The 20,807-nt window shown below is 37.2% G+C and overlaps 1 protein-coding gene across 4 annotated transcripts; it reads left to right on the forward strand.

Annotated features, from left to right (window-relative positions):
- The first annotated feature begins 306 nt into the window (after positions 1-306).
- Positions 307-18,920, forward strand: dcn (decorin). Of its 4 annotated transcripts, XM_058773254.1 has the most exons (9): positions 307-463; positions 3,189-3,258; positions 7,480-7,741; positions 13,138-13,250; positions 14,221-14,434; positions 15,340-15,453; positions 15,564-15,657; positions 17,400-17,538; positions 17,624-18,920. In XM_058773254.1, exons 3-9 carry the CDS (start codon positions 7,495-7,497, stop codon positions 17,822-17,824), a joined length of 1,122 nt encoding a protein of 373 aa, XP_058629237.1. In that variant the 5' UTR covers positions 307-463; positions 3,189-3,258; positions 7,480-7,494; the 3' UTR covers positions 17,825-18,920. The 4 variants fall into 4 exon arrangements, with proteins under 4 accessions (XP_058629237.1, XP_058629236.1, XP_058629239.1 ...); XM_058773253.1 differs by lacking the exon at positions 3,189-3,258; XM_058773256.1 differs by lacking the exon at positions 3,189-3,258 and having other exon boundaries at positions 317-453.
- Positions 18,921-20,807: the final 1,887 nt, after the last annotated feature.

A 20,807-nucleotide genomic window follows, 5' to 3' on the forward strand; every position in this document is an offset into this window, starting at 1 on the left:
GTCCGCCGAAAGACTACGAGAGGGAGGGAGCCGAGCAGCTTTTGTCGTATCCAGAATTCCCTATCTTTACCAGATGACACTGTATGGGAACTTGCCAATGCCTGTATAGTCGCAGCCTCTCGTCTCCCAACTTTTTTCCCCCTCGTTTTTCTTGTTCCAACTGCATTTGGACCGCTTCAAACCGGGGGAAGTTCTTCTCCAATTGTCTCATTTGAAAAATCAACCCCTCCCTCTCTCCTTTTCTTCCCTCCCTCCCTCCCTCCCTCCCTCCACTCGTCCTCTCTCTCTCCCTCTCTGTCCTTCTCTCCATCCCCTCCCCCCGTGACAGAGCACACCTGCCTGATCTTGGCTGCAGGCGTCCACACAGCGATCAGCCCTCGGCCTGCCGCGCTGCACATCGGCTCCAGCCCTCTCTGGATTTGCGGATCTTCGTCTGCAGCTCTACAAGCTCCTGTACGTGCAGGTAAGATCAGCTCACCCTAAGCTTTCCCCTTCTGAGTGATGAAAAGAAGGGATTTTGATTGAGAGAACAGACTGACCGTCTCAAAGAGAGGTGGACGATTTGCACTGATGAAATGTGGGTATAACCCTTCGGGAATCTGCGGTTTGGTGGTTTCTGCAGTTCATTAGGGCTTGGAGCAGAAATGAGGACTTTGCATTGGAAGTTTTCAATGAATTTGCTTGATTCTGGCATATCCTAGATGAGTTAATTCAAGAAATCGAATGGAAATGAGAGAATACATGAGTGCGTCAATGATACAGATGCTTTTATTTTAAAGCCTCCTGTGTTTAATAGCTTTGCATGTGGATTAAGGTTGCATTCTGATGAGAAAATTTAAAGCCAGAAAAGTGTATGTTCATGCAAACTGATTGCAGAGGTGATTTTCTTTGTTGTTCAGTTGGAGAGGACAAGACCTTTTCCGACTTTTCCAAATTGTGACAAGTATCCTTGCTCTTTGAAACCCCTCCACACAAACTCACTGTTGTGAAAAAGCCATTAACTTTTCGAGTGCCCTTATTCTCTCTGCTCCCGAGTTTTCCCTCCCAGTTTTTCTTCCTTTTGTGCGCGCGACTTGGCATTTAGAAAGAGTTCATGTAAGGCCTGAAAACACTAGAGGATTTCTCTCCTCGGATAGACCTGTCTGGAGAGACGTTTCGTCCTCTGGCCTCGCTCTGCATCTGCTTGCCTCCACTCGCTCGAAGTCGCATCCTAAACTCTTTATCCATGGCATGGAAGCCAAAGTGCCTTGAGCCATATCAGCTGAAGTATGAAAGCACTCTGAAGGAGAAAAGAGAGAGATGGAGAGAGTGAGAGCGTGGGACTGGTGTCTCATTAATCCTTTAATGATATAGCTTCCTTCCAATCGCAGGCAAGTCTGACAAGGCACTTCCTGGTAATCCCACCGCAAAATTCCCAGCTAACTCAAAACATTCAGTGGAGGGGGGCAAGGAAGAGGCAGACGAAGGTTAAGATACATTCAACAGGCTTTTTAGTTGGGTTAATTGGGTCATGTATTTCTCTTTTGTTGGGGTTGGAGTTGAGGTTCGATTTGGGGTTGGGTTTTTGTCCTCTTTTGTATGGTTTACAACTTTCACTAATTGAGAACAGAACTCACGTACACAGTTTGTGCCATGACAGGAAACTCTCGTCCCTCTCTTCCTCCCTTCAAAGGCAGCGTCCTCGGGCCATGCAATAAGTATTCTTTGGAAGCCAAAGGTCTCCATTTGGCTCCAACAATTTGATGTTAGAAAGAGAGAGTCATTAAATGGTAGCCATGCTGGTCACTGCCTGCTTTTTCCTCTCTTTATTTGCCTTTTAACCCTTTGAGGAAAAGACACTGGAGCTTTGGACCAAAGTCAAAGCAGTTGCTTATGACAGATGGGCAGTTGCCTTGGAAAAAGGAAGTGAGAGGATGAGTGTAAGATTGCTTGAATGTAAATGTGAGCAACTGGGATTGTCTTAGATACATTATAGTCATGGTCATGGGCTCAAACCTTTATTCATTCATTTTTGGGCCAAAATAATCAGCCGGCCTTCTGCATATAATTGCTTATTCATCATCTGAATAACTTCTTGTGGCTTTCGGGTAGGTCCTTTTGAAGACAACCATGTTTGATGGGTTTCTGTGAGAAAGTCTAATTGTGCTCTGGCAGTGGCTTTGGAGTTTGGTTTAGTGGTCTGGAACCAGCCTGACCGCACAGGGCAGAGTGGTTGAAACCCTTGTATGCTAGTGTGGTCCAGGAGTGCAGTTTGTTGAGCTCAGTATTAAGTCCACATTTTTTTTAGGCTTTTGCACATTGGATATTATATCTTTTTGTGCTTTTGTCTTGACATATGACTCATTGGAATGAGCAGATAATTACATTTCTGAAACATTCTCTCAGTGTTTGGGGAATTCAGGATATTTTAGAGCTTTCGGTGGAAGAATGCTTTCATAAATAAAAGTCAGGTTTCGGGGTGCAATGATAAGACTGGTGTATGTGTATGTTTTAAAATGAAGGGAGCACACATGTTTTAAATGTCCTGTAGCCTGTAAATACCTTTCTGTGAGTCATTGCTGAAAGGAGAAACAGGTCAATGAATGTGTGTGTGTGTGTGTGTGTGTGAGACTTTTTTTTCCTGAAAGCAAGACTTATTACCTTTTAAGTAAATAAATATATAAATAAATGTCTTGATTTTGGACTGTTTAGATATTCATACATTGCATACAATTAACTGCAATAGATCATTTTAATGTTTATACATGCACATTTTCTACTATTACTTCTTAATAAACAGTAACATAAACACTCATCTGTCGCCACAATATCCCATAAATCACTTATAGTGCTTTGCATAAGTCAACCCTTCTCAGACGTAATGCAGTCTTAATAATACAGTACAAAACCATAATTACTGAACAAACTAATATCACACTTCTGTAACATAAGCCAAATGTGGTGTATCAGTTTTGAGATTCAATTCAAAATTAGTGTATGTGTGCAATGTATTAAATATTTATGTTAGGTGTGGTGACAGTCTCCACTAATTATATTATTGATAGTTATAAGATGTTTTATCAAAACTGATCCCCATGTATTTCGGTTCTTAAAGTTATCTTGTTTTAAGGACATTTGCAACAAAACAAGATTTGGCTGATTGAGGGAGAGAAAACTAGAAGTGTCAACCCTCCCTTTTTTCTCTGCAGAGACAAATCAGACCTGCTGTGACACAACCCAGACCTCAAGATCCTGAAAGACAAGAAGGGAAAGTGAAAAGTAAGGTAGAAATGCTTGGAGAAAGAGAGGAAAAGTGGAAATTTTCCTGTCTCCTCTTAATCATTACAAGCCCACATTTATAAGACCAGAAACAGGATAGAGCTGATTTTGGGTTCTGTGAAACACTTTAGTTGGATCATATTGGTGCCCGACCCGCAGACAGAGAGAAATCAAAGATGAAGGTCTGTAACAACTTGGCAGAAGCTAGTAGTTATGCACAGAACTGTGTCTGTGAAAAATTTATTTAAGATCACTTCTGATAATCATTGTCACATTGAGATATTTGACACTGGTCCATCAGTTCCTGCTGAGAGGAACACAGCATCCTTCCTGTTGAGTTGGTTTCCAACTGCTTTCCATTTGATATGATATTGATATTTTTTAACAATGTATGAAACATAATGTACATGTATTAAAATATATAGACAATTAAAATATATATATGTAATTTTGTAAAAAACATAAAATATTAGAAATTACAGAGAATAACGGTTATATAATGATGCAGATGACATTGAACGTGTTTAAGTAATCATATTGATTGAATTAAATTAATCAAACTATTGATTGCATAAATTCAATATTCTATTAATCTAAAAAGATTCATAAATGTTTGTAGGTCTCTTAAGTTATGCATTCGTAAAATGCTTAGACAAAATGTTTAGAGGCTGTCAATATAATAAAATATTAATAATTTATAATTCAGTGTCTATGCAAACACATAACAAATGTTTGTGTGCTAGAACCAAACTTGACCTAGAACCAATACCTCCCATTTAAACACATTGCATGTTCACAATTTGTGATTCGCTTGAATGGTTTTAGTTCAAATTTAGAAGTATTATGCTGCAGTTCCTTATAAAGTTATCAATTTATTTATTCAAAAGCCAATTTTTACTCCTGTTTTGTGATTGGCTAATGAGAACTTTGTACCCTGCCTGTTTTTTCCCAACAAAGCCATGACACCATCAATCTGTCTTGTCTGTTTGCCTGGCTCTCATAGCAGCCTGTGGTTTGTTGACAGGACGCAACTCAAATGCAGCAACAGCTTCCCATGATCCCCCTGCAAACAGAATTGCTCATGGTGACAGCCTGTAATGCTCAGAGGGCTTTTCATACTGCTGACCAGCTCCTGAGGCTCTAAACTCCTACTGTGGCTTCATTCCTGCTGGGAATACATATAGAAAAAAAGGTTTGTGCGGCTCAACCGGTAGAGCGCAAGGTCATGGGTTCAATTCCCAGGAACGCACAAGCATAAAACTACCTTGAATGCACTCTAAATCTACCAAATACTTAAATGTTAAAGGGCAAAGTGATACTGCAGTGTGTTTGCTCAAAGCGTCTCATTGCCCACTGGGTCAAAGGTAATTAAAGGTGTCTGACGTGATGGATGTTGTATCCAGGCCTGAAAACGTAGTATTAAATTAAATAGCATGTCTAAATTGAGGTCGGCAAGTTGTTGTTTTGAAATGCCGTTGAATAAAACTACAATTTCTCATTGTTTTTCTTGAAACATGGATACCGGTTGAGCTAAAGGTACCTCAGAAAATTGTTTCAACATGCTCTCCCGTGATGCAAATCAACAGTGACGAGAAATCAGAGGTTGAAGGTCACTTGCCGTTTTTTCTGTTTTCTCCTGAGACTTAGTCTTTTGAGAGAAACTGTTATATCTATACTTTCTGTACTTGTAGATAATTGAGATTATCCAATTGGAGTCTTTTTACGGTTCCTCAATGGAATATATCACAAAGTTCATGTTATATACAAACTTGTCACCTTTCGGCGAAATTCGCCGTTTTCACCTTGAAATAGGTCATTCACTTGAATCGTGTAGATCTGTAAAAAAAAAAAAAAAATGGGGGGGTGGGGTTGTATCTGTGAGTCACCTGTAACATTCACCCCCCTCCCGCGTTGGCAAAGGAATGGACCCACCCTACTCTGCCTCTGATTGGCTTACCTTAATGTTTTTTCCCTCAACCAACCAATCTCAATTAAGTTCGCTGTAGAGCAGGACGGAATGCATTTGTATCTGTTGTAAATTGTGTTCCAGTATAAATGGTGATTACCGCGTGAGGCTGCTGTTTTTTTTTCGTTTTTGCATCAGGCTGCTGTTGCAATAGCTATGAAGATTGTAAGTTACGTTATCGCTACATTAGTTTGCTACCCTTTGCAAAAAATAATTTTTGTTTTAACGGTGATATGATTTTTAAACACATTTCCGATATTTCGATATACATTACTAGTGTTTCCCATAAATTGATTTATTTGTGGCGTTTGACTTCATTGAATAAACATGAGCACTGCACGTTTCAAAAAGCGGGTGATTTATATGAAAGTATCTCTGAAGGGAAACATACTGTCTTCAGAATAGTTTTGATGGCATTTTCATTTTATCTGATAAAGTAGTGTTCACGAGCGGAGCTGCTTGGATTACAGCCGTTACCGGGGAAACCGCTAGTTCTGCCGCTCTCAAAGCGCCTCCTACTGGCAGACAGTCAGAGTCTACTACGCTGTTTTCAACATAATAATACATGCTTTTTGAGCAGCAAATCAGAATATTAGAATGATTTCTGAAGGATCATGTGACTGGAGAAATTATGCTAAAAATTCAGCTTTGAAATCACAGGAATAACTTGCATTTTAAAATATTTTCAAATAGAAAACAGTTATTTTAAATGGTAAATATTTCAAAATGCTACTGTTTTTGCTGTATTTTTGATCAAATAAATGCAGGCCTGGTGAGCAGAAGAGAATTATTAAAAAAACTAAAAGCGTACTGTTCAAAAACCTTTGACTGGTAGTGTGTTAGCCTACAGTTTGAAGTTAAAGATATTAATAAGGTGAGTCTGAGATGTTTATTTGACAGTGATTTCACATTTCTTGTTTGTATGAAGGCTAAATACAAATAAAAGGTATTTATTTGTCCCCCATATCATATTGAGTTCATAGACTTGGCAAATTCATTTTTCGTAAGTTTGTTGGTACAGACATCTGTTGTGGGCATTCTTGGCAGTTTTTATGAGACTTTTTATAATAGTGTTCATATTGATATCGGAATTATATCGTATCGACCGAAATGAAGAAATATATCGTGATATAAACTTTGGCCATATCATCCAGCCCTACGCTAAGCTAAGCTATAGCTAAGTGTGATGGAGAATCGCGTTTAGCCCGTCAGCTGCTTCAATAATTCGAGTGCTGAAATGAAGATTTACAGTGGTTTATTTGCCCTGACTGAGTTCATGTAACATCGTACCAAAAATCCTTGTTGATTGTAGACCGTAGTCTTTTAATCATATAAAGGTGTTTATCCTTGAATGGTGCACTGCAAAAAATTATTTCTTACTTAGAGTTTTTGTCTTGTTTCTAGTCCAAATATCTAAAAATTCTTAAATCAAGAAGCATTTTCTAGACAAGTTAAAATTGTCTTGTTTTCAGAAAAAAAAAAAAGTCAAAATTAAGTAAGTTTTGGGGGGTGGGTTAATTTGGTTTGTCACCTTTTTCACCCCTGACGAGTTTTCACCTCTGTATATAGATCTGCACCGAGAATTAATGTATGTATCGTTGTCGTCTTTTGCTTGAGAAATTAAGAAAAGCTCCTTTCCAGAAGTTTGTCAAGGTCGAGCTCTGGGTTTCCAGAGTTTAACAACAGAGGCGCAGTGGTTATTCGCTGTCCAAGTGACGTGGCCGCCCGGAGGATTTGAACTACTGTAATTATGCTGTATGTTGATTACATGGACCTGAGATGACCCTGAAAAGTCGAACTGAGCTCTGGGAGTTTCTGTACCTACTTTACAATTTCCTCGTCGTTCAGAGACGTCCAGCTGCTCCTCAGACATATGTTTATGTATGGGCTCGTGAACTGCTTTGTGCACTCTATCTGAGAGAGGACATGGTTATTTTTTTTCTGAATGAGGGCAAGAATGAGTTTGGTTATGAAGTTTAGTTTGGAGTTTAAAATGCATTTAGTCATATAAGCTAACCATCAGTCTAACAGCATGAAAAGCTGCAGCAAGAGTAACCAGAGACCTGTAAAATCTAATATATACCTAAATTTGACCCTTGACCTCTGCCTAGTTATCACCCACATTGCTCAGTCTCATTCATGCGCTCTACATCTGTTGATTGACTTTTAACCTTTCACCATCACAGGTCCTGAGATGCCACCCAGCATATCGCCCCTCACCTTTAACCCCTTCTCTTCTCCATTTTACCCTCCAGGCCTCCATCAGCAACATGAAATCGGCCTGTCTCTCCCTGCTTTTGGTGTCCGTATGCTGGGCTCTGCCCTTCCGTCAGTCCGGCTTCATGGACTTCATGATGGAGGACGAGCCGGGCTCAGGCTCTCCCATGCCTCCAGTTCGTAAACCACCTGTTCAGACGCCTCCTCCACTGCTACCCGATGGACCTGATGGACCTGATGGACATTTCTGCCCCTTCCGGTGCCAGTGCCATCTGCGAGTGACCCAGTGTTCTGATCTAGGTAACGATTTCATGACACTAGACTAGACTGCTTGATGAAAGCTGCATAGGCCTATTTGACACTTTTTTTAAAGAATCACTGTCAGTGTTTCTGGCTTGTGTGAATGATCATTATGTGAGAATTGATCAATGACAATAACAACTTGATGGCATTTGCCAGTCAACTTTCCGAGTAAAACCACAGACTGGCAACATTTTGTTAGCTATCTGTCTGATAGCCTACATATTGTTTATAAAACTAGGAAATACTTTTTTTCTGGCAAGCTGTAATTTAAAGGTGCAGTATTGACAGCTAGCAGTTAAAATGAGTCAAATTTCAAAACATTAGAGATATTAGAGACGGTTGTTTCTCCCTCCCCCTCCTCCTCAGACTTGACGCTCATGCAGGTTGCCAGATTAAGGACACCTAACAGAAACAAGCGCAATTGACTCTTTGCAGAGAGCTTGATTGACAGGCGATCTGACCAATCATCTCTCTGAATCTGCCGTTTTGTCCGACAAACAAACCAGACAGGAGAGTAGATTAACTTCGGAGTCTGAAATTTTCATATGCGTTTTTTTGTATTCATCATCGTCACGCACAGAAACCTTGCACACTGAGTCAAAATGCTTGCTACAGGTGCGAAAATGCAGAAAATCATACCCAATCCGAATTATTTTATGATGGGCGAAAGTTAGGAGGCAGTGTATAAACGTGATTGACACAACGTGTGGTTGTATTTATTTCTGAACATGCAAAAATTTTCTCAGTGTGCAAAGACCATTAAACTTGAAAAATGGTGTGTATTGATGTCTTTCCACTGTTGAAATACAATAGCTTCTAATGTTCATTCATGTTTATTTTGTGCTTTTACTAGTAAATATGAAAAGCATCTTGAAGCACTACAGCGATCTGTTACGACACTTTAAAGAGTTACAAAACTGTATTTATTGTTTGAATTTCTTAAAAAATGATCAAATTGGAAAGCTAAGACTTTTTCAAACCAGAAGTAACCTGCTCTGTCTTGTCTGTCGGCACGTTGTCAGTTTCCTCTTTGCTCCATGATGCATTTTTCACTGCGTGAGAACATGATGACAATAGAAGGCGATAAGCCTTACGTCATAAATTGATGAGTTCAGTTATCGCAATTATACAGAAATACTTTGATGACAGACATTGCTCAGGCACTTCAGAATGACAACATTTCAGATGCTGTGCAGCGAGATCAGTCTGCTGGTTAGTCAGGTTATGCCTTCCCATAGTGCAAAGTCACATGACTTTTTTGACGCGCATGGAGGAATTCATTTCATTATAATTTATTTCCATCTCCTATTCTTCGCATTAACCCTTTTTCGCACAAGTCAAAAAACACCTCAAGCAAGCATAAAAACTTATTTGCAAATTAAGGGATTTTTTTTTAAATTTTGCATTTCCATCACTCGTTTCTGATGCGATTACTTCAAAATGCACATAAAAACAGGGTGATAGAAACAGCTATAGAAGGTTTTATATGGATGCCGAGGCTTTTTAAGTCGGGTAGAGTCTGCGATCTTTGACCCAGTTCATTTGCTGGCTTCCGTGGCTGCAGAACGTCACCCAGTACTCCCTTGCAAATTTGTCAACTGTAAAACATTCAAATATTGAGCTTGTAAAATTAATTTTAAACTTTCAGAAAAGGCTTTGTCAAGCCAACATCAAAGTTTGTCTTTATCTATTTTTTTTTTCTTTCTTTCATGCTGGTTAATATGTTTCATTGTTTTCCTTTCCATTTCCATTGTTTACACCTGATGTTAATTATTTCATGACATAAAACTGTCCAAGGCCAAGCAGCCATGAACAAAACCTCTCTCTTTGTTTGATCTGCCCATTGTTGAGTCATCATTGAATTACTAATGTCACTGTTTTAAAACCACTTTAAATGTTTTCATATGCTGTTAACTGCCCTCACTTCCATAGACGACTAGGCACTAACTTCCAGACGGCTGCCCCATTTTCCTAATTGAATCCCCAGGCGCGTGTTTGTTAATAAGTGAAAAAGTCATGTCTGTTCTTTTATAAGGTTACTTCCAAAAGATCGCAGCTTCCCTTCTTGTAAAACTACCCTGTCTGCTGGGTCACTGTGATCTACACAGAAAAGAGCATTAGAAATCTGCCATTTTTCCAGATTTTTCACTAAGTTTACTTTCTTTGACATAAGGTCCCCTTTTTACCCTTTCAAAACATGTTTAGCATCAGATCCTCCAAGAAATATGTGAATGTGGTTCACTTTAGTAACACTTTAGTATAGGGACCAATTCTCAGTGTTAACTAGTTGCTTATTAGCATGCCTATTATTAACATATTGGCTGTTTATTAGTACTTATAAAGCACATATTCTGCATGACCATATTTTAGATGCCTTAAGCCTACCCGATACCTAAACTTAACAACTACCTAACTAACTATTAATAAGCAGCAAATTACGAGAGTAAAAAGTCGTAATTAATAGTTTGTAAATGGTGAGAATTGGACTTTAAAATAAACTGTGACCGTTACATTTATGTTGGCGACAACAATACAGTACATTATTGTATTTGTAAACCAAACAGAAACATTACTGTAAATGGATATCACAGATTCATTCTTCAATAATAATTGCCTACAGGGTTTTGATTAAGTCAGAGGGTCATATTAAAATTGGAAATGATTATGTAATATTTACAGCATTATAAATTTACAGAACATAGAGTGAACAAGGGTTAATAAAGCATTTCCTAGCATGCTTTATCCTGTAATGTAGTGTAACTAAGTTGCTGTAACATGTTTTCTCAGTTAGCCTAGTTTTTCATAAACAGGAAATTACTTAGAGGTCTGTTTGATTGACAATGTCTGTTTGGAAAGAAATACTGTTGACCAGGCAAAACAGCAGTTCTCAGTAATTCTTTCGCAATGTTAACACTCAGCCCCAGTTAAAGAAGACAGGGAAAGTACGAGAACGAAAATGGGATTGAGAACAAGGACAAATCAGAGAAGAGTGAATATTTGAGGCCTCCAGCACTCATCTGCTCCGCAGGTCTTTTGGCACGAAACAGACCTGGGAAAGAATGGAGGGAGGGGGGATAGGTGTGCCGACAGGCCTGTTCTCCATCTAACTTCACCTCTTTTCAGTGAAATATGTGACCCAGTTTATACAACTCTGCAGCTGCAGGGAAAACCGTCTGGAAATAGCGTCAGAACCCAAGAACAACTAATGGCAAATATGAATTTGTTTGTCTAGGAAAGTTTGATTAAGGGCCCGCTTGTGTTTTTACTTCCTAACAACAGGCTGTAAGTGTGAGATACTTTCTCTTTTAGGTACCAGTTGATATGAGGTTGGCATTTTTTTGTGTTACAAGTGAGATAAGTGTAAAATATTCATTTTTGATTATTATTGACCACAGTGTAGTGTGATTTCCATTATGAAAATCTTGTGGATTAAACAGCATCCCACGTTTTTACCAGTAAAAGAAGTATAGGAATGAGTTTAGCATCCATGGGCCTGTTAATAATGGTTTTGTGTTTTCTCCTCTCTTGATTTCAGTGGCTAAATAGTATTTCTAACCACAGAGGACAATTTGTTTTTGAGTAGTTTAATGTTTGTTCCATAAGAGTTGGCAATGGACTGCACATTCTGATTGTCTCATCGCCAATTGGGTTAAAATTCTAACTTATTTACTCAAACAACTGAAGTTATCATTGTGTTATTAGAGCTTTTAGGATTACATACTGATAATATAGTCCATAGTAAAACACATTTTGACCTAAATTGATTGCCGTGATTTTGGCCGAGACGTGTAGCCACTAGAAAATTAGACTAAACAGCCGAATGAAAAGAACATATGTGAGACATCTCAGCAACAGTGATACGTCCAACTGGGATCTCCGTGTCCTCTGTCCTGTGGATATATAATTAACAGGGACATATTCTTAAACTGTTTATACACATGCAGTGATGAGGAAACTCACCGCAAAACAAAACCAAACAATGTTTGTGTGAGGTTCTGCCTAAAAAGCTTTTAGAGTTGCTAGAGCAGATATATGTATGTGTATGTATGTGTCATGTGTGTTTACCTCATTTTTCCTATGTTTTTCTCATGTTTGAAGCAAACACTATGATACACAGTGGCCCCAAAAAGCTTTTGGACACTTAAAAATATATGAAATTAATTTAAGGATGCTAATTTTCTGAGCAAACTTTGTGAAACGTTTTGTGTGGAAAAGACATTTATACAAATGGAAGTGTCTAAATACTTTATTTTAAGGACCAATTCTCTCTATTAACTACTCCTAATTTGCTGTAGTTGTTCAGGTAGTTGTTAAGTTTAGGTATGAGGTCTAAATATGGTCATGCAGAATAAAGCATAAATATGTGCTTTATAAGTACTAATAAATATGCTTGTAATACGCATGCTAATAAGCAACTAGTTAATAGTGAGAATTGGGCCTTAAAATAAAGTGTTACCATATGTTTTGGTTTTCGCTGCATATTCCATTCAAGTAACCTGGTCTGCAGCACATTAAATGAAAGCTGTGTCACACTGTCGTCCAATGTTGGCAAAATCAAATTCCCCTTGTGTGGAAATCTTATGTCAGCTTTTTCAGTTGACTTCATTGTGCAGCTTTTATAATCTTTCCAAGAAAAACTGTGAGATATCTGGCATAGGACTGGTCTGTGATTAACTTTCAGAACTGTTTCGAAACACTAAAACTTACGTGAACCATCATCGTAACTCTTCACTGTGTTTGGTCCGGTGTCCAACTGCACATTCAGACTTTTTTCTTTTTTTCAGTCTGTGGAGTCCTTATGAAACCCTCCTGGTTTTGTAAGGAGTTGATTCATTGTTCATTTTGATGCTGTTTTCAGTGTTTTTTCAGTGCTTTATAGTTGACTGCTCAGGCCCTGTAGCTCATGAAATTTTATTTAATTTTAATTTTGTTTTTATATTTTATAATTGAGATTATGAGTTTAATAAAGATTAAGAAGAAATAATTCTTAAGCGATGATATTATATATAATAAGAAATTTACAGTTAAAACTGTTTTTGTCCCTGTTTTTTTAAGAAATTCTTCAAGTTACGCATGTGGTCTATACAATGATGGCTGGAGCTCATCCAAAACCAAGACCACTCCAGAGTTCACATTCTTTCTGTAATTTAAATGTTTTTCAGGAATGTGGCTGCTCTATTTAGTACCACAATTTACACTCTTCAAGGATTTTTCTTTTTTTTCTTTTTTTCGTATCTGGATGTGTTGTGTTGATGTCGGACCAGAATCCATATGTCTACAGCTGATTTGATTTCAAAGTAGATTCTAGCCCAGCCTCATAAAAGCCCAGATCAGCTCATATCCCATTTCATCAGTGTCATTTTTCTTACTGCTTGTGGTTTTGTGTCTCTCAGGTTTGAAGAACGTTCCAGAAAAAATTCCACTTGATACCACTCTCCTGGATTTGCAGAACAACAAGATCACAGAGATCAGAGAAAATGACTTCAAAGGCCTGAAGGGTCTCCAAGTGAGATATTCAATTACTCACTCTTTGCCTTGTTTTCTCTCTTTTTTTCTCTCTTGCATTTTCTTTAATTGCCTAAATTGGATCGTAGAAGCAGTGACATTTCTCAGTCCCCTTTTAAATCCAAGTAACCCTCACGGGACAAATCCTATTTCACTTTGATTTATGCATTTTGGGATCAGTTGGCTGCTTGCTGCTGATAACTGGAAGTGACAGCGTGATGTTTTTGCTATGACCTTGAAAGCGTCAATTCAATGCAGAGAACATAAAGTCCAAACGTCCAAATCAAAACCACTTGCGAGCCTCATTTAAGATAAAAGAAAAGTCATTCTTTTCCCAAAAACAAATGCTTGAGCAGCACTGAAAAACTCTCCAGAGAAGAACACTCCAATGCTGTTTGTCTGCCAAATGTGGAATCGGGTGCTAGAACTATGCGATCTTTGAAGGCAAATTATCTGCTCTAATTTTTCGAAAACACTGCAAAAAATCTCTGGAGATCTTCAGAAACACTTTACAAAACAGAGCTTCAGGCAAACTCATAATCCGGAATGTGAAATCCTCCGTGCTTCCAATCCATCATCTCCAGAAAACAGCTCTCAGTGTGAGAAATGTGTCATTCCCAGGTGCACAAGTGTAATGGTTCACTTTTGGAGCGGATCCATTGTCCAGCCTCCTGAACTTCAATAAATATGCAGCCTCCCGTCGAGGGCCCTTTGCTGTTTCTCACTTTCCAAGCTCAACATCCACATGGCGCCTGGATCTAAATGCAATAAGAACGTAAAAATTAGTATGGACTGGAATGTAGTATAGATTATAGCAAGTAGCTAGTGAACTTTTAGTGAACTGAATATCAGGGGTGAAAAGAATATTACAGATTTGAACACAAACACTGAGTAAAACTTTGTGCATTTAAACACTAACAACTAAAGAATTATACCGATAAGTTCCTAAAGGAATGTCTTTTTTTTTTCAGACACTCATCCTGGTCAACAATAAGATCACCATGATTCATGCCAAGGCCTTTTCTTCTCTGGTCAATTTGGAGAGACTCTACCTGTCCAAGAATCTCCTGAAGGATGTTCCTGCTAACATACCGAAAAGCCTGCAGGAGCTGCGCATTCACGAGAACCAGATTAACAAGATAAAGAAGTCCTCCTTTGCCGGCATGGCCAATGTCATCGTCATGGGTAGGAATTTTCATCCGTGCTTATTAGAAAACTATATATGGAAGTGTTTTTTTTTTTTTTTTTGGTTAGCACATTTTAGGTTATCATCGAATGCGATGATCATGCGCATCTAGTCAGTAAAGCCGGTTCTGTGATTAGTAGTAAATGTCCTTCATGTGCTTTCAGATAGAGCGGCATTTAATACATTTACACAGCCCTAGCTGCATTATTACATATTTATTTATTTAATCCAATAACACATTTATAAATTGTATTAATCCTGTGTTTTATCAATATTACATACCATGTAATATGCAGTATAAATTAATATAATATACCATGTATCAAAAGGTAAAGCAAAAATATGGTTATTTTAGTTTAGTTTTTGAAGTTTTGTTTATATTGTTTTAGTTTTTCCCAGTTTACACTTGTTTGTTTTTTTACTTCAGTTAAATGAAAAATGTTTTTTTTGTTTTCGTTTATATTTTTGTTTTAGTTTTTGTGGTATCACTTTAGTATAGAGACCAATTCTCACTATTAACAGGTTGCTTATTAGCATGCCTATTATTAACATGTTGGCTATTTATTAGTACTTATAAAGCAGATATTCTGCATTATACATCGCTAATCCTAAACTTAACAACTACCTTACTAACTATTAATAAGCAGCAAATTAGGAGTTTATTGAGGGACCTTAAAATAAAGTGTGACCGATTTTGTTTTCATTTCTGTTTTTGTTAATGATAATAAAACTTTGTGTGTTTCAAAAATAAGGCTCAGTATGAGTCACGATGATTTTATTGTATTATTATTTTGATTTTATTCTGCACTCAAAGCAAATAGTACATTAATAATCACCATCAAATCAACAGTGTAACAATATTGCAAAATGATTCAGTGCATATTTTGACTCTGTCCCATTCTAGAGCTGGGCTCTAACCCTCTGAGTAGCTCTGGAGTTGATAATGGTGCCTTTGCTGATCTGAAGAGGGTTTCTTACATCCGAATTGCTGACACCAACATCACCTCCATTCCCAAAGGTACAGAATCATCCCTATTGTGAATTATGATGGAGGCCCGTTTCACTTCAGTGAATTGTATCAATATAATATCACTGTGTTTTCATTAATCTGTCTCAAAAAATGTTCAGGTCTGCCCGGTTCTCTTTTTGAACTTCACTTGGATGGAAACAAGATCACCAAAGTGACCGCAGACAATCTGAAGGGCCTCAAGAACCTGTCCAAGTAAATGCATCTTTCTTGTTAATATATTTGTAATTTGTTATGCAAAAAAAAAGTTGATTTTCTATCATGCCAGACTTGAGTCTGAAGAGAAACAGCTAAATATGTCTCTGTATAGCTGAAAACCTCAGCAAAATCTGACTCAGAAGGGAAAGAGTTTGATACAGAGGAAATAATAATTCAGATTTCATTAGGTTTGTTTCGAATTTGCATGAGAACAACCCTGTGAGACTCAAACACCATGACATCATAGCATGGATCAGTTTGCTTTGGATCGCACAGAGAAATTAGAACATTCATATTACAGAGATTTTCCAGCGTACATGCCGAGACTGAATCACAGCCGAGATGTTATAAAAGAGTACTGACTCAAGTACAGACTGCTTTATGAGAACACTGGCAGATTGTTTTGCTGTTGGTCTCATTATTCTGATTATATTTGATGAGGGATATTAATAATATATGTAAAAGTGTTTCTTTATTTAGCGAAACAGCACTGAAAATGTAGGTTTATTTATTTTTTTATTTAGGTTTCTTTTTTCTTTTTTTTTCAATTTGTTGTTACTTCATCATTGTTAGTTTTAGTTTTTTGTCAAGAGTTTTCTAGTATAAGTTCATGCATTTTATCATTTGTGACCCTGGACCACAAAAATAGGTATATTTGTAGCAATAGCCAACAATACGTTGTATGGGTCAAAATTATCGATTTTTCTTTTATGCCAAAAAATCATTAGGATATTAAGTAAAGATCATGTTCCATGAAGATATTTTGTAAATTTCCTACCGTAAATATATCAAAACTTCATTTTTGATTAGTAATATGCTTTGCTAAGGACAACTTTAAAGGTGATTTTCTCAAAATTTAGATTTTTTTCAATTTCTTCAAATAGTTGTATCTTGGCCAAATATTGTCTTATCTTAAAAATCCATGCATCAATGGAAAGCTTATTTATTCAGCTTAATAAATAAATAAATAAGTATATTTCACAAAATTGACCCTTATGATTGGTTTTGTGGTCCAGGGTCACATTTTTGTTTTAGTATTTCAAGGCTGCCTATGTTTTTATATATTTATTTATAAATATTTACAACATTGGCAGTCTTAAAATACTTTTATTTATTTATTTTGAGAAATTAATACTTTTATTATGCAAGGATGCATTAAATTGATCAAAACTGAAAGTAATGACACAAATATTGTCACAATATTTCTGTTCCAAATGAATCCTGTTCTTTTCAATTTTCATCAATGAAATGTATTCACAAAAATAATAAGCAGCACAACTGTTTCTTGAGCTGCAAATCAGCATATTAGAATAATTTCTGATCATGTCTGACACTAAAGACTGGAGTAATGACTGCTGATAATTCAGCGTTATCATCACCGTAATAAATTGCATTTTAAAATATTTTAAAATAGAAACTGTTATTTTAAATGGTAATAATATTTCACAATATTACAAATAAATACAGCCTTGGTGAGCATAAGAGACATCTTTCAAAACCTTAAAAAATGACCCCATACATTTGTGTGATAATGTACCATGTATAAAAAACCTAAAAACACAGAAAGAAAAAAAAAAAAAGTAAACTAAAATAGATTTTTATTTTAGTTCAGTTGGTTCCGAAAACAGTTTCAGTGTTTTCTGAAAATATTTAGTTTTAGTTTTACTTCACATTTTTATTTTGGTTTTCATTTTCGCTGCAGTTTTTATTAATGCTAATAACACGGTGTGCGTTTTCAGGCTGGGTCTGAGCCACAATGAGATAAGTGTGGTGGAGAACGGCTCTCTGGCCAACATGCCTCACCTGAGGGAACTTCACCTGGACAATAATATGCTGACTTCAGTCCCGTCCGGCCTGCCAGAACACAAATACATTCAGGTGAGAGATCACGCCTGAAGTTAACACGCCATTTCCACACATCTTTAAGTCACACGTCGTCACGCTCTCGTTCCATTGATTCCAGGTGATCTACCTTCACGCCAACAAGATTGCTGCTGTGGGAACAGAGGACTTCTGCCCACCCGGCTATAATACAAAGAAGGCCATGTACTCAGGCATCAGCCTGTTCAGTAATCCAGTGCCCTATTGGGAGGTCCAGCCCATCACCTTCCGCTGCGTCTTCGACCGCTCGGCCATTCAACTGGGCAACTACAGAAAGAAATAGAGCGTCCAATCAGACGGCTTAGTCACTGTTTTCATCCCGCCCCTTCCTGTCTGACCTAATCCTCTCAAGCACATAACTTAGTCTGAATGTCATATCTCAGTTAACCCCAAATAAACTACAATTCCATTTTCAACATGCAGATTACTGGACAGATATTCAAATAAACAAATGCATATCAGTATTGTATTGAACATACATATTGTGTAAGTGCAGAGGAGAACAGAAAATGTATGATTTTGAAAAAAAGAAAAGAAAAATAAAGAAAGTAAAGCCATGACCACTTAGAATATCCAGTAGCGCACATCACTCAGATAATGAAATGATCTTTTTCGAAGGTCACTTTGGATCTTCTGGACCTAAGCCATGTTCTTCTATGTTCTTCGCTGGCCTGCGGAGCGGGCAGCAAGGGGTTAACACGTGTCAGCCAGTGCCATTAACAAGAGCTTGTATGCTAGAATGTATTCAGTTATTACTTTCCGTGTAGCGCTAGTTCAGATTGTGCTGTTAAAAGTCTAAAAAAATCTCTCGTAATCAGTTGAAGTGGGAGAAAACAGGAAGTCGGGCTGTTCGAGATTCTCTTCGTCTCAATTCAGATGCTTGGGTGGCATTTGTGTTTATTAGTTTCCTCAGATCCCGTCTGCTCTACCCTGGTGAACATAGCGCTTCGAGATGTAGAATAAACTATGTTGTCATTACGACGAACGCGATTCCCGAACCTATACGCATGCTTTTTCTACTCTGGTGACTGCTGTGTTATGTGCGAGCTTGTACATGTGTTTTCTTTCTTTTATTTTCGTGTTTGTTGATCGTCTGTGTTTCAGTCTGGAAGGATCGGGAGGGAGACGGCGAACATGGACACCTCCTGCTTTCATGAGAGTCATGAATGTCTCTTGTATAGACGCTGTATATAAATGCTGTATAAAAGAATCCTATCAATGCTTTGAAGCACAAGCACTTACAGTAGTTTGGACTTTAATATATCGGCAATAAAGGTAATCCCTTTCTTCTCTCTCTCTTTCTCTCTCTCTCTCTCTCTCTCTGGCCGATTGAGGGCTCCGACACAGGTGTCTTTGAACCAAATAAACAGTCAAATCTCTCACCGTGCTTTCTGGGAACTTTCACTGTGTGGTTTACCGGGTTTGTTCGGGCACAGGGTTGGTTTTCAGGTAAATGAAACCGAATGAGGCCTCAAAATAACACACAGGACAAACTTTCTACGACGGATGCTACAGTCGCAGAAGGCCTTCAAGAGCTACGGTAAAAATGTCACGTTTGGGTGCTAGTTCTGTGTCAAACAAAACGGTGTTTGTATCATTTAGATGAATTATACAACCATTGCTCAGGTTGAAACTCTTAAGCACAAAATGTTAAAGCACTTTTAGGGAAAGTCAATTCAAGGAACAAAAGTTTTCAGAGCCTTTCATGTGGCTGTGTCCAAAAACACACACAAAAAAAAAGTTAATAAGACATTCAGTCATTTTAATTGTGTGGTTTCATTTCCTTTAATTCTTCTCAGTTTCTGTTTTGAACTGAAATATTATTTTCTCTGGATTTTGTTTCTCTGATACAGAAATAGCAGGTTTTAAAAATAATAGTTGCAGTTGTGTTGCCTCTGTCACCACTGCAGACAAATGCGGTTTCCTGGTCGACCATAAACAAACTTTATTAAAATTAAAAAATAGTCACAAGTCTGTTTAAACACAGGGATTAGCTGTTAGGATGTTAGTTAATAGTAGCTTTTGTGGAGATGAATAATATTATATAATTTCCTGATTTGATAATGACAAAGTCTCTAGGCAATATATGCTTATGAATCAGGCACTTTAAAAGGAGGAGTAGAAATGGTAAAAATATAAATAAAGATTATTTTTGGTTTAGGTCAATTCTGTGAAGAACAATGAAATGGCTAGACGTTGAATATTAACTAACAAATACACACTTTTATACAAATCTATATGTTGGGATCATTTTAATACAGCAGAAGTGTTGTAAATGTATTATAACACAGGTGTAATATATAATATCATAATCTAGCTATCCAGCAGGTTCTCTTTCTCTGGTGCCCCCTTGTGGCTCATTTTGTGCTGCACTATTTTGAGTTCTCTCTCAGTTCATACACATTTTACTGTCAAATGTGCTTTAACAATTAAGCTCCTCCTTCACTCAAGGGTGAAGTGCTGTGTGTGTGTGTGTGTGTGTGTGTGAGCGAGAGATGGAGGGGACACAGTGTGGGATTGTGTATGTGTAAATATATGAATGTGTGTGTGTGTGCGCCGCAGAGCTAAGTGTGTGAGAGGTGGTATATTTAACAACTGTGGCAGTTTAAAGCATCTCTTCTTACATGAGGGAAAAAGCTAATATCACCACACTGCACTGGACAAAAGCTTTACAGAGTAGAGCAGAGGTGGGAATAAAATTAATAATAAAATGAGTAAAGTGGACATTATTTGCATAAATGAAAAAGTATTTTCCAAATGGCATGTTTAAGATTTAAGAAGTATAAATATCACCCACAATCATAGATCTACACAGTTTTCTGTGAAAGCCTGTTTCCTGCCTTTTAAAAATTATTTAAATAAGTAAGCAAGCAAATAAAAAGATTATTGTGAAATAAAGTTTAAAATTAGAAATAAAGGCACTTTATTAGCGTATAAATGTTATAAAAGCAGCATATAAAATAGTTTTCTTATTGTTAACTAAAAGAAAAAAAGGTTAATTGAAAAAAGCTGAAGTAAAATATAATTCTTAGATGAAAATTTAAACGTAACTTAAATGACAATTAAAAAATGATGCCTTGGCAACTAATTGCAATAAAGGTGAAGTGCTAAAACAGAAAGTTAATAGATATGTTTATAAAAAAATGAGTAAGAATTTGAGTTTACAACTAGTAAAATTACAAAATTACTAATATTTAAAGTAGAATTAAAATGAAAACATAATACAAGTTAACTCAAAATATTAAAAATACTATAATAGTATACAA

The sequence above is a fragment of the Onychostoma macrolepis genome, chromosome 04 (genome assembly GCF_012432095.1).
Source record: "Onychostoma macrolepis isolate SWU-2019 chromosome 04, ASM1243209v1, whole genome shotgun sequence".
Lineage (NCBI taxonomy): Eukaryota > Metazoa > Chordata > Actinopteri > Cypriniformes > Cyprinidae > Onychostoma > Onychostoma macrolepis.

Excerpts from the sequence above, each read along its gene's own strand:
- dcn (XM_058773254.1), top strand. The coding sequence starts at position 7,495 with ATGAAATCGGCCTGTCTCTCCCTGCTTTTGGTGTCCGTATGCTGGGCT. Across the intron at positions 13,251-14,220 it reads AAGGCCTGAAGGGTCTCCAA|ACACTCATCCTGGTCAACAA; the intron begins GTGAGATATTCA and ends TTTTTTTTTCAG. Across the intron at positions 14,435-15,339 it reads GGCCAATGTCATCGTCATGG|AGCTGGGCTCTAACCCTCTG; the intron begins GTAGGAATTTTC and ends GTCCCATTCTAG.